Below are 14,142 nucleotides of genomic sequence, written 5' to 3' on the forward strand. Positions count from 1 at the left end.
CAGCATTGATATACAGAGGGACCTTTGGTCCAAATGCAAAACTTCCTGAAAGTGATCATGCAAGTAGATAGGATGGTAAAGGTGTATTGAATGCTTGCCTTCACTAGTTGGAAAACTGAATATAAGAGGAAATCATGGCGCAGATGTACAAGGTCATCACTTTAAAACAGATGAGCAGGAATTCCTTTTGCCACTGCCACAGAAGTGAAGATTGGTAGGTTCTTGATTAGTTAGGGCATTAAAGGTTACGGGGAGAAGACAGGAGAATGGGGTTGAGAGGGATAATAAATCAATCATAATAGAATGGCAGAGCTGAGTCAGTGGAATGGCCTAATTCTGCACCTATGTCTTCTGGTCTAAAAGTTTGATTAGTATTGTGCAGTTCTGGTTGCCTCATTACAGGATGGAATGGAAAGCTTTGGAAAGAAAGGGTGTGGAAGACGTTTACTAGGATGCTGTGTGTGTGTTGGTGAGAGGTTTGACAAACATGGGTTGTTTCCTCTGAAGTGTCAGAGGCTAAGGAGTGACCTGATGCAAGTTTATAAAATTAAGAAACATGGAGTAGATGGTCAGAAACTTTTACTCATGGAAGAAATGTTAAGTACTAGAGGAAATGCATTTGAGTTGAGATGGGGGAAAAACTTTACTTGCCCCACACATCTTTTTTTCAAAAAACACAAAAATTGGTGTTGAGATTGTTAAAACAAACATTCAGGAACTGAAGGGATATGATTTGTGCACAGGTAGAAGAGATTTAGTTTAATTTGGCTTCATGGTCTGTTCCTGTGCTATGGTTTCTGTTCTAAAGTCTGCCACCTAGTGGTGAGAGACTGCCATTTGTTTGTTGCTTTGATGTGCTTTAATTTCACATTCACTAATCGAATCAAAATAGAAACACTGTAAGCTTTCTGGGTGGGCAGCTACGGTGGTTAACCCTTAGCGTAATAGAACATAATAGTGCTGTACAGGCCCTTCAGCCCACAATGTTGTGCTGACCCTTTAATCTACTCTAAGCTCAGTTGTCATGTTTCTAAGTTTTCTGATGAGACAAATCGACATGTCATTATAAGTGGAGAGGAGAATGCATGAAGACATCATGGGGACGTGGAAATAATTGAACTGGTCTGTCACAGCAAAACCAACTACCCAGGCCTTGTGCTCTACCATCGTGCAGGAGGTACAGGAGCCTTGGCTCCCTCGCCACCAGGTTCAGAAACACTTGTTACCCTACACCAGTGTGGATAACTTCATTCATCACAACTCTGAATTGATTCCACAACCAACACTCATTTTCAAGGATTTTTTAACAATTCATGTCTGTTTACAGTGCCTAAAAAGTAATTAGGGTAATTAATTTAGATCACTTTGTAGTGCTATGTTTGCACTTTGACACAAAAGAGTGTTTTTCTGTTGATCGGTGTCAAAATAGCCAAATTAAATCCACTGTGAGTCAACGTTGTAAAACAATGAAACATGAAAACTTCCGGGGGTGGAGGTTGGTCAAATACTTTTTATAGGCATTGTATGTATATTTTTTGTAAATTCTATTGTTTCTTTATTTTCCCATAAATGCTTACAAGAAAATGAATCTCAACGTAGTAATTATATATTGATGATAAATTTACTTTGAGAATATGGCAGGTGCAATAAAATACTTACTTTGGTGCACAAAACTGAAAAGCAGTGTATTCATTAAACAGGCTGGAATATCCAAGTGGCCTGAAACACAAATGTCAGAGCCAACAGGTGCATGAATGTTGCAATGAGGAAGGGAAAGGGCATGATGGTCTTTGTTAGGAGAGTAATGAAGAATGGTAGCACCCAGTTATATACCCAGATGTACAGGTAGGTGCCATTAAAGAAACAGCAGGGACCAATACAGTTTGGCACCAGTGGTGTTGCAGGAGTTGCTGGTCAGTGGTGAACTCAACATACTACTGACCTAGGGACTCCAGCTCTGTGCTTACTCCTGAAGCTTGAGGTTTGAGGTCAGTGTTTTCCTTCTAGATAGATGTCAACCACAGCTGACAAGTTCCATCTGCCTGAAGTGATTGGTTTTAAGGCACCAGTAACTTGCCTTTGCCCTTCCTCCTGCCGGTAGAAACAGTTCTGCCAGGCTTAGTAGCTAAGCCACACATGAAGGGCAGGAGCTGGATTTGGATTTCAGAGGCTATTTGAGACGTACGCCATTGGGAGCATCCCCACCAGCTATGACAATCTTAAGGATCCATCGTCATAATAAAATGGCATCACACAAATTTGCTCATTAAATCTTTTATATCATTTATTGTCTGTTAAAATTATAGGTCACAATAAACATCGGCTTTAACAAATATTTCATTGCATGTCCACACTTGCATATAGCAGTAGTTTATAACCACTATCAATAAGAGTCCACAAACATTTTCATAAAACAAAAGCATTTGCCAGCTTGTTAAAGCACCAAGCACTGGTTCATCAGTTGCTGATGAGTTGTTGCTTCCCGTGACACCCACCACCACCACCAGAGGGCCTGTACTGCGCTGTGCTTTTCTATGTTATTTCCACGCAGCAGTTCACTGAACGTTAATAGTGAATCCCAATACTCAATGATTAGGACATTTGGAACCAGTTCCTTTGACTAGGTCCTTAATCAGTATATCAATGAGAAGATAGTGAGGCAAGTTCTACACGACGCCAGGAAGTAAGAAACTGCACCATGTGGCACCACACAGACTATCTTAAAAAAACAAACACCAAAACGTGCTCCAAGAAAAAGAGCAACCAAGAAGTTCCTTACGAGGAAGTAAAATTAAAAGACCCATCCAGTTGAGGCACAACCTAGAAAACCATCAGACCACCTTGGAGAGTGGACTGTATGATGCTGGGGTCCGGGGAATGTAAAGGAAATGGAAAAACCTTAAGGCAATAGATGTTTTATCTCCTGTAGTGCCTAGACCAAACTGTTTAACCATATACAGGTGGCTACTCTCCACAGTCAAGGTGTAGTTTACATTTAGTGACTGATGAAGCGTGAACCAGTTCGCTGGTCTGAGAGCGGGAGATCACCTCTCACTGTCACGCTGCAGTTCATGATCACGTATTGCCTCAGGAAACCCTCAACTGGCCAAACCTGTCCCCTTAACATCCGACTTGCCCAAGCTTCCTTTATGAATTGCATCTGCCTTGCAACGTCTGCCCAGCTCCCTCACAAGGCAGGCAAACTGCAGGCTCAGAGCACAACATATGGTCTGCTCAAGATGTAGATCAGGAATCAGGAACTCTTTTCAGTATTTTGCAGCAAATTGACTTCAGCCCAGGTTTGGTTTGGAACAATAAATGCTGCAGACCGCAGCCCAGAGTAGTTCCAAGCTGTACCTAGAATACATCTCGGCAGTCCCAGGCCCCGGCACAATGCAGTCGATATATTTTTTTGCTTTCTTTATTGATAGTGCTTTGAACTTTAAGGAAGGAGCATAATTCTACATAAAAACTTTATGAAGGCACGCCTATGACAGCACCCTTTGTTTCTACCATTGGGCTGCAGCTGTTCCTGGTGTCTAATGAGCAGAGCCTTCAGCTGTCAGCCTCTCCCCGCGGCCTGTGGTCCCCAGTGGGTTGCTGCTCACCTACGCTGCCACTCAGCAAGCAGTTGATCAACTGGCTGACCTTATGCTGGCCTCGGTAGATGCGCTTTAGGTCCTGGGGCAGACAGCAACAGGATGTAAGGTTCAGGTAGCTGAGTTGTGAGCAGCTGCTCACCACCACCCTGGAGAACAGAGAAAGAGAAAAATCAAACCTCTCTCCACAGACCTAAAGCAACAAACAGAAACATTTCCTGAGAGAACTGTGGTAATGAAAGGCAGGCTCTTGTGACAAGAAAGCATTTCAGGATGTATACTGTATACATTTCTGACATTAAACTTGACCTTTGAACTGAATTAAGAAAAGATTAACTTTATTTGTCACATGTATAGCGAAATAGCCATAGACCATAAAGAAAGCAAAAGCAATGTTAACATTCATTTGGAGAGGACTAGAATATAAAAAGCAAGGATGTAATGCTGAGGTCTATAAGGCATTGGTCAGACTGCACTTGGAGTATTGTGAGCAGTTTTAGGCCCCTTATCTAAGAAAGGGTGTGCTGGCATTGGAAAGGGTCCAGAGGAGGTTCATGAGAATGATCCTGGAAATGAAAAGGTTAATCCATCGGGAGTGTTTGATGGCTGTACTAGCTGAAGTTTAGAAGAATGAGGGGAGATCTCATTAAAAGTAGTATGTAAATGTCATTACATAGAAAGCACGGCAGTACCTCCACTTAGAAGTTTGAAAACATTTGGCATAGATGTGCAGTGGAGAGTATATCGACCGGCTGCATCACAGGCTGGTATGGAATGCCCTTGCGTGGAAAATCCTACAAAAAGTAGTGGATATGGCCCAGTCCATCACGGGTATGGCCCTCCCAACCACTGAGTGCATCTACACAGAGCACTGTTGCAGGAAAGCAGTACCCATCAAGGACTGCTGCCACCCAGGCCATGCTCTGTTCTCACTGGTGCCATCAGGAAGGTGGTACAGGAGCCTCAGGACACACACCACCAGGTTCAGAAACAGTTACTGTCCCTCAACCACCAGGCTCTTGAACCAGAGGAGATAACTTCACTCACCACAACACTGACCTGTTTCCATAACTTATGGAGTCACTTTCAAAGACTTTTCATCTCATGTTCTCGAAATTTATTATTTATATAATTATTTCCTTTTATTCTTTTGTATTTGCCTTTTAAGCACTGTTTATCCATGCTGCTGGTGTGGTCTTTCATTGATTCTATTATGGTTATTGAAGTTGCCAAAAGGATAATGAATCTCAGGGTTGTATACGGTGATATATATGTACTTTGATCATAAATTTACTTTGAACTTTGATTAGACCACTTTGGGAGTATTGTGTTCAATTCTGGGTGCCTCAGTAGAGGAAGGATGCGGAAGCTTTAAAGAGGGTGCAGAGGAGATTCACCAGGACACTGCCTAGATTAGAGAGCATGTCACATGAGGCAAGGTCTAGTGAGCGAGGGCTTTTCACTTTGGAGCAAATGAGGATGAGAAGTGACCTGATAAAAGTGTACAAGATGATATCAGGCATAGATCGAGTGGACAGCCAGAGACACTTTCCCAGGAGGAAAGGGCTAATTTGAGGAGGCAAGATTTTCAGGTGATTGGAGAACAGTATTGAGGAATGTCAGGGGTAAGTTTCTTTTAAAAAACAGAGTGGTGGGTGTATGGAATACACTGCCAGGGGTGGTGGGGTGGTGGTAGAGGCAGATACATTTGGGAATTTAAGAGCCTCTATGATAGCCACATGAATAAAAGAAAAAAAAATTTCGGTGGCTCAGGCACATTGAGTGTGAGTGTCAGTGTTGGAGCGATACAGACGTCGGGAGAGAGAGAGAAAAAAAGAGTATAAAAGGAGCAGATTCGGGTAAGGCTGGGCTTTACTGGCAGCACAACGTGATAAGTGTTGGTATCAGAGGCCAAAACAAAACTCAGCTGCAAATAAAATCAAGGGTCAAGCAGAGATGCCAGTACGCCAGTGATAGGAAGGCTTTGGCTTAACAGTTTTCAGTGTACGCACGCAGGCGGAGGCACAGATCAGAAGAGATAGCCTTTTCTTTAGTATAGAGGAGTCAGGATGGAATGCTCCTCCTGTCAGATGTGGATATTCAGGACACCTGACAGTTTCCCTGACGACTACACCTACAGGAAGTGCACCCAACTTCAGTGTCCAACTGACTGGGCCAAAGAGCTGGAACTGGAGTTGGATGTTCTTGGGATCATTTGGGAGGCTGAAGATACTAAAGCTGACTCTTTTGAAGAGGTAGTCAGACCCAGAGTACAGGCTTCGGACAGTAGATGGGTAACCACCGTGAGGAGTAAGAGGATTAGGAAATATGTGCAGAGCGTCCTGTGGCCATTGTCCTCAGCAACAAGTATACCTATTTGGATACTGCAAGGGGTTGGGGTGGGGGTGGGGAGACATCCACTGGGGCACAGCAGCAGCAGCCAGGCTGGTGGGTGTGTGGCCGGCTCTGAGGCTCAACAGGGAAGTGTAAAGTCAGGCAGTGCAGTAGTTATAGGGACCCAATAGTTGGGGGGACAGAAAGGAGATTCTGTGGCTTCAAAAGAAACACCAAGATCGTGTGTTGCCTCCCGGTTGCTAGGGTCCAGGACATATCAGAGCATCTGCAGGATATTCTCAATGGGGAGGGTGAACAGCCAGAGGTCCTGTTGCATATTGGCACCAACTACATAGGCAGAAAGGGGGAAGAGGTCATACACAGTGAGAATATAGAATTAAGCTACACAGGCCGATTAAGGTGGTTAAGGCGGCTTATGGAACGCTTGCTTTTATTAGTCAAGGCACTGAGTCCAAAAGTCAAGAGGTTATGTTGTAACTTCATAAAACTCTGGTTAGGCCACATGGAGTATTACGTACAATTCTGTTTGCCCCACTAGGAAAGATGTTGAGGGTGTAGAAGATGTTTACCAGGACTCTGCCTGGTTTAGAGGGCATGTGCTATCACAACAAGCTAGATAAGTGTAGTTTTCTCTGGAGCAGCAGAGGCTGTGGGGAGATCTGATAGAAGTTAATAAGATTATAAGAGACTTCGATAGAGTAGACAGAGAGCATCTGTTTCTCAGAATTGAAATGTTTAATACCAGAGGACATGCCTTGAAGGTGAGGGGGTAGGTTCAAACTGGATGTGAGGGGTAAGATTTTTTACTCAGAGTCGTAAATGCTTGGAATGTGCTACCTGGTATGGTGGTAGAGGCAAATACATTAGAGTCTCTTAAGAGATGCTTGGACAGGCACACGGATGTGAGGAAGGTGGAGGCATAGGACATGCTATATAGGTAGGAGGAATTAGTGTTTGGGTGTTTTTAATCTGCTTTTTAACTGGTTCGGCAAAACATTGTGGGCTGAAGTGCCTGATCCTGTGTTGTACTCTTCTATGTTCTATGTTTAAAAATGGAGGGCTATATGGAAGAGAAGGGTTAGATTGATCTTCAAGAGCACATTAAAAAGTTGCACCACATCATGGGCTGAAGGGCCTGTACTGTGCTGTGGTGTTCTGTAGTCTCTGATATTAATTGGTCTTTTCACACTTCAGATCTACAATATAGCAAATATACCACACTGATGACTACCTGACAGCATCCAGGGTGACTTTTGTCCCAGCCAGGTTGAGGGTGCGTAGGATGACATTGCCCTCGGTCCCTGCCAAGATCTCCATGGCTAGCTCAAGGTCCTTCACCTTGTAGAACTGACCACTGATATCCAGCACCTCCAAAGAGTGTCTCCACTTCAGAGCTATTTGCTGTGAGCCCTGCTTAGCCAGCTGTAGCGTGCTATAATCCAGTCCCAGGAACAACCGCGAGAGGTCTGGTGATGGAACAAGCAGAGAGTTTCGTAAGAACCCAAGAGATTCCATAGATGCTGGAAATTATGCTCAGCAGGTCAAGCAGCATCTAAGGAGAGGAATAGTCAACATTTCAGGAAGGGTCCTGGCCCAAAACGTTGACTGTTGACTCCTTTCCATATGTGCTGCCTGACCTGCTGATCTTCAAAAGAAATCACTTTGGCTCGTTAGCCTCAGATTGTCAGGGGCAGGCCATTCGGCCCCTCAAGTCTGTTCCACCATTCAGTAAGATCCAACTTTCCTTATGTTTGCTCTCCCCACATGTACTGGTTTTGGTTTATTATCGTCACATGTACTGAGGTACAGTGAAAGCTCGTCTTCTGTTCATGCAGATCATTTAATTACACGGTGCATTGAGGTAGAACAATGGAAAATAATAACAGAATGCAGAATAAAGTGTTGCATTCAGAGGAAGTGCAGTGCAGCTAGACAATAAGGTGCAAGACCATAACACAGTAGATTGTGAGGTCAAGTGTTCATCTTATCGTACTATGCAACCGTTTAATAGTCTTATTACTGCAGGGTAGAAGCTGTCTTGAGCCCACGGCTGCAAGAAACTGCAGAGAGTTGTGGATACAGTTCAGCACATCACAGAAACCGTGGACTCTGTCCGCACTTCTTGCTGACTCAGTAAAGCAGAAGGACACCACCCACTCCAGGCATTCTCTCTCCTCCCCTCTCCCAACAGGCTCAAGGACAGCTTCTATCCCACTGTTATCAGAGTCTTGAATGGACTCCCTTGTACAATAATATAGACAATTGACCTCACAATCTACCTCATTGTGATCTGTTTACCTGCTTTTCTCTGTAGCTTTTCCATTACACACATGAAAAAACTCTAAGATAAAGAACACAATAATAAAAAAACCACAATAAAGATAAATACATAGCTAGCTTTGATATATAGATTACATGCATGCCCGTAAAATGATGCCAGATACAGGAGGGTCTGTACATAAGGTGACTGACAGGATATGATGGTGGTTGGGGGGTGTGGAGGGGTGGGTTAGTGGGTGGAGGTGTTGATCAGCCTTAGTACTTGGGGAAAGTAACTGTTTTTGAGCCTGGTGGTCCTGGTGTGGATGCTACGTAGATTCGTCCCTGATGGGAGTGGGACAAACAGTCCACGAGCAAGGTGGGTGGGAGCCTTCATGATGCTACTGACTCTTTCTATATACATGTCCTTGATGGTGCCAGTGATACGCTGGGCAGTTTTGACTACCAGTTGTAGAACCCTTCTGTCTGCAGCAGTGCAGTTTCCGTACCATGCAATGATGCATCTGGAGAATGATGTGAGTATAGATGTGCATACTGCAGCTCTCGTCAGCCTCCTCAGAAAATCAGTGAGCTTTCCTTTTCAATCTTTCTATTAATTTCAGCATCATAAACATTACAGAAAATAGATACAGAGCAATTGGGATTACACTATTGATAAATAGTTTATACAAGTATAAACTCAGTTGACACATAATTAATGAGCCTCCCAAAATCTCAAAAAGTACAAACATAATATAGGAAAATATAAAGTGAAAATATAAAAATATCATGAAAAAAGAAAAAATATATGTGTACACCCCAAAACAAAAAAAACCTAAACCAACTAGAAGAAAACTAAACTAAATTAAAGAAAAAAAAGAAAAAGAATGGGCTACACACATCAAAGTTGCTGGTGAACGCAGCAGGCCAGGCAGCATCTCTAGGAAGAGGTACAGTCGACGTTTCAGGCCGAGACCCTTCATCAGGACCATACACTTGTCAGGTCTATGATACTGGCTATTATGATACCTCAGATAAGACCATTAGTGTCGTTAACTCTGCTCCTCTCTCCGTACATTGAAGTAACAAAACAGAATTGGAAAGGGTCAAATTACATCATATGAAAGTATTGAATAAATGGTCTCCAAATCTCTTCAAATTTAATAGAAGGGTCGTAAATGACGCTTCTAATTTTTTTTCTAAATTTAAACAAGACATAGTTTGAGAAAACTATTGAAATGTAGTAGGAGGCTTAATCTCTTTCCAATTCAATAATATGGATCTTCTAGCCATTAGTGTAACAAAAGCAACCATCCGACAAGCCGAGGAGGTCAGATGACGTTGTTCTATCCCTGGTAAACCAAAGATTGCAGTAATAGGATGAGGTTGTAGATCAACATTCAAAACAGTTGAAATAATATCAAAGATGTCATCCCAATATTTCTTCAGCAAAGGGCATGACCAAAACATATGAGTCAATGAAGCTATCTCAGAATGACATCTATCACATACAGGATCTATTATATGAGTAATAACGAGCTAATTTATCCTTGGACGTATGAGCCCTGAGCTTTCCTGATTGTGTGGAATGTGTTCTGGAACCATGACTCTTTATTCTGAACTGTTATTGTTTTACCTCAATGCACTCAGTGACAATTTGACATATTTGAGACCAAATAATTGTGTCTTACATTTTTATAAAAGTCTCTCATGACACACAAATCCTCAGAGAGGAATCAAACAGAGGAGAGAGACAGTTCTCCCTACCTTGGCAGGGCAGAAGCTGTAGCGACGCCGGTGTGATCCGATAACAACCTCGGAGGTCCAAGCTCCGCAGCTTGGTCGACAGGTGCAGCAGCTTTACCAGAACCTCATCTGTGACCAGCGAGCATGAGGTGGCCAAGCACAGCTCCTCCAACTCAGAGAAGCCGACCTCAGGGGAAACGATCGTTGTGGAAACCCTTGGGAACCAGGCCAGATTCAGCAGTCTTAGGACCTGCACCAAATGACACAATTGGTTAAAGACTGGCAGTAGCTGGTTTACTTCAGAGAGGCAAGTTAGCACAGACAGTAACTTCTACATATCAAAGGATTTGAGCACCTGAATCACCCTAGCATAGAAAACCACAAGCCAAGTGCTGCTAAATGGCAGTAACACAATGGGAGCCCTCCTGATCAGTATGGGAGCAAAAAGGCTTGCTTCGATGCAAAGTGATGTGATGCATTTCTACAATATAGGACAACGCAGCACAGGCACAAACCCTTTAGCCATCATGGCTATGACAACCACAATACCAAATTAAAGTAAACATAATGAGCAATTGAGACTGCTAAACACGAGAAGAGCCCATGGTGTTACAGGAAAGATACTATATAACCATATAACAATTACAGCAGGGAAACAGGCCATCTCGGCCCTTCTAGTCCGTGCTGAACTCTTACTCTCACCTAGTCCTACCGACCTGCACTCAGCCCATAACCCTATACTAGCATGGATAGAGCAGCAACTTTGATGTGTGTTGCTTGAATTTCCAGCACCTGCAGAATTCCTGTTGTCCACAGATAGTGGGAATAGTTCAGTGATGGGGTTATCCTCTTCGGATCAAGAGCCTGTTGGTTGAGGGCTAATAACTGTTCCTGAACTGGTGATATTTGACATTCTATGCTGGCGGGGTGGTGGGGTTGGCCAAGTGGTTAAGGCGTTTGTCTAGTGATCTGAAGGTCACTAGTTTGAGCCTTGGCTGTGGCAGCGTGTTGTATCCTTGAGCGAGGCACTTAACCACACACTGCTCTGCAATGACACCGGTGCCAAGCTGTATCGGCCCTAGTGCCCTTCCCTTGGACAACATCGGTGGCGTGGAGAGGGGAGACTTGCAGCATCGGCAACTGCCGGTCTTCCATACAACCTTGCCCAGGGCTGCGCCCTGGAAACCTTCCGAGGCACAAATCCATGGTCTCAGGAGACTAATGGATGCCTGTTAAAAAATACTGGGGGGGGGGAGGGGGAAGATGTCTACCTTATATATACTGTATACCCCTTGTAATTTTTGTAACTTCCAACACATGCAAAATGCTGGAGGAACTGAAAGGATAAGGTAGCATCAACAGAGCTGAATAAATGATCAACGTTTCATCTGATGAGGGGTCTCAGCCCAAATGTTATAATTGTATTCCCCTCCATAGATGCTGCCTGACCTGCTGAGTTTCTCCAGCATATTCTTTGTATTGCTCAAGATTTCTAGCACTTGCAGAATCTTTTGTTGCTATAAACTTCAATAGGTCTCCCCTCAGCCTTTGTAGGTGGAATGTAAATCGACAGGCAAGGGTGTTCTTTATGAATGAGGGGTTATTGAAAGAGAGTTCAATAGACAGGCAGTAATTTTATTTTCATTTAGAAATAAAGCACCTTAACACAAGCCCACACCACCCAATTAGACTCCTGTGACTAATTAACCCACTAACCCATACGTCTTCAGAATATGGGAGGAACCAGAGCACCCAGAGGAAACCCACAATGCTACAGAAACTCCATACAGACAGTGGTGGGAATTGAACCCGAGTCACTAGCATTGTAATTACATTACACTAACCGCTACGTTACAGTGCATTCACCCTCAACACCCCAAGTACCTGTAGTTTGGGGCAGCCAGTCTGCAGCATCTCAAGGCACAACGGGAAGAAGGGATTAGTCTGCTTGATCTCGGAGTTGATCTCCAGTACTCTGAGTTCAGTGCAGCAGCCAGCCTAGGAGACAGGAGCACACAGATTAGGTGAACGAAACTGTTAGCAAACTGGACCAAATACCAACCAACTGCATAAAGACATCAAATAAAACATGGTGATTGTCAGCTAATTGGAAGATTGGATCTCACCTATATCAAAACTCCTCTCCAGTAACTTTACAGAGATAGTCCATTGTGGGTAAAGTCCTCGCCACCATTGAGCACATCTACACAGAGCACTATCGTAGGAAAGCACCATCTATCATCAAGGACCCCCACCATCCAGGGCATGCTCTCTTCTTGCTGCTGCCATCAGGAAGGAGTTACAAGAACCTCAGGATCTTCACCACAAGTTCAGGAACAGTTATTACCCCTCAACCATCGATAAAGCTCTTGAACCAAAGGGGATAACTTCACTCACGCCAATAGTGAACTGTCCCTTCAACCTATGGACTCACTTTCAAGGCCTTTTCATCTCATGTTTTTGATATGTATTATTGTTTTCTTTGTATTTACTGTGAATGCCTGCAAGAAAATTAATCTCAGAGTTGTATATGACGTGTTGGCGTGTGGCCAAGTGGTTATTAAACATTTGAATGAGATTGTATGTATCAGAATCAGGTTTATTATCACTGACACGTTTCCTATACTGGGGGAGTCTAGGACTGAAGGGCACAACCTCAATTTAGAGGGACACCTACTTAGTACAGAGATGAGGAATTTCTTTCGTCAGAGGGTAATGAGTCTGTGGAATTCATCGCCACAGATGGCCGTAGGGGCCTAATAATTGGGTACATTTAAAGCGGAGGTGAACTCCACCACGAGTGTCCCCAGCCGACCACAAAAGGAGGAGGGTTGGGCATGGGGCTAGCAACCCCATCCTGTGGAGAAAAAAAAAGCAGAGCTACTGAAACACCAACGGAAGCTCTAAAGACACCATCCCTGGGACAGGAAAGATAAACCAAGAGGCAGGACAGAGGACTCTGGCGAGCTACTGTCAGTGGCCTTTGCCCCAGCAGGGGTGTTGGGGCTTAAGTAAAGCAGAGGTTGGTAGGCTCTTGATGCCTTGACTCAGAAGTTATTGGGAGAAAGCAGGAGAACAGGGTCGAGAGGGATAATAAATCAGCCATGATGGAATGCCGCAGCACCTGCGATGGACCAAATAGCCTAGTTCTGCTCCTAAGTCTTACCTGATGTGAAATCTGTTGGTTTGCAACAGCAATACAGTGTAAGAACATTTAAAAATATATAAATAACAAAAATAAATAAATAGTACCAACAATGAAAGGAATAATAGGTGGTGTTCATGGCTTCATGTGTGTATATATATTCATTTAATATAAGTATACAAGCTCTCACATATTTGGCGATACTCAAACTTGTACATATGTTTTTATGATTGCTTTTACATTTTACATTGTGTTTTATGCTTCTTATCTTTTTGAAATATGCTGCATCGGATCTGGATCTGGAGTAACAATCATCTTGTTCTCCTTTGCACTCATGTAATGAAAAATTACAATAAACAACCTTGAAATTGTGCTGGGGTGGGGGCTGGTCCCTCCTGTCAGTGCTGTCCTCCAGGGTTGGCTCAGTGGAAGGCAAGCTGAACTGCATTCATCTGCAGCTGCACTTGCGCGACATGTGGAACTGCTGTGGGCTGTTCTTCCAGAAACGTGGCTCCGGGACAACATCCCATGTACCATCATTCTACAGGCCACGACATCCAGGGGCTTGGCTACATATGTTTTTGTGTAACTGTATGTTTCACTGACAATGTAATTCTATGTGCAATATGTGCCTTGTGCTGTGTGACTGTTGGTACTACACTTTGCATCGAGGTCCCAGAGAAATGCTGTTTTGTTTGGCGATATACATGTGTATGGGTGAATTACAATGAAAACTTGAACTTGAAGGGATGTGGGCTTCACAGGTTGAGCCAGCATTTAATTACCTGTCCCTAGTTGCCTTCAAGGAGGTGCGTGGCCTTCTTGAATCGTTGCAGTCCCTGGGATGTGAACACACCCACAGTGCAGTGGAGGAGGGAGTTCCAGGACCTTGACCCAGTGACCTTGAAGGAATGGTAATGTATCTCCAAGTCAGGATGGAGTGTGGCTAGGAGGTCGCTACTGAACATTCACAAATTTCCTAACAGCAGGTGACCAGAGTTGGATACAGTATTCTGGAGGCAGTGTTCATGGATTATT

General features: G+C 43.7%; 1 protein-coding gene across 1 annotated transcript in view; it reads right to left on the reverse strand.

The window, feature by feature from the left end:
* Positions 1–3,555: 3,555 nt before the first annotated feature.
* Positions 3,556–14,142, reverse strand: part of LOC140185541 (F-box/LRR-repeat protein 6-like) — a 45,677-nt gene continuing 35,090 nt past the window's right edge. The window contains 4 exon segments of the mRNA XM_072238876.1: positions 3,556–3,748; positions 7,186–7,420; positions 9,981–10,209; positions 11,844–11,957. Coding sequence (XP_072094977.1) covers positions 3,556–3,748; positions 7,186–7,420; positions 9,981–10,209; positions 11,844–11,957 — 771 coding nt within the window.

Source organism: Mobula birostris, chromosome 20, assembly GCF_030028105.1.
Source record: "Mobula birostris isolate sMobBir1 chromosome 20, sMobBir1.hap1, whole genome shotgun sequence".
Taxonomy (NCBI): Eukaryota; Metazoa; Chordata; class Chondrichthyes; order Myliobatiformes; family Myliobatidae; genus Mobula; species Mobula birostris.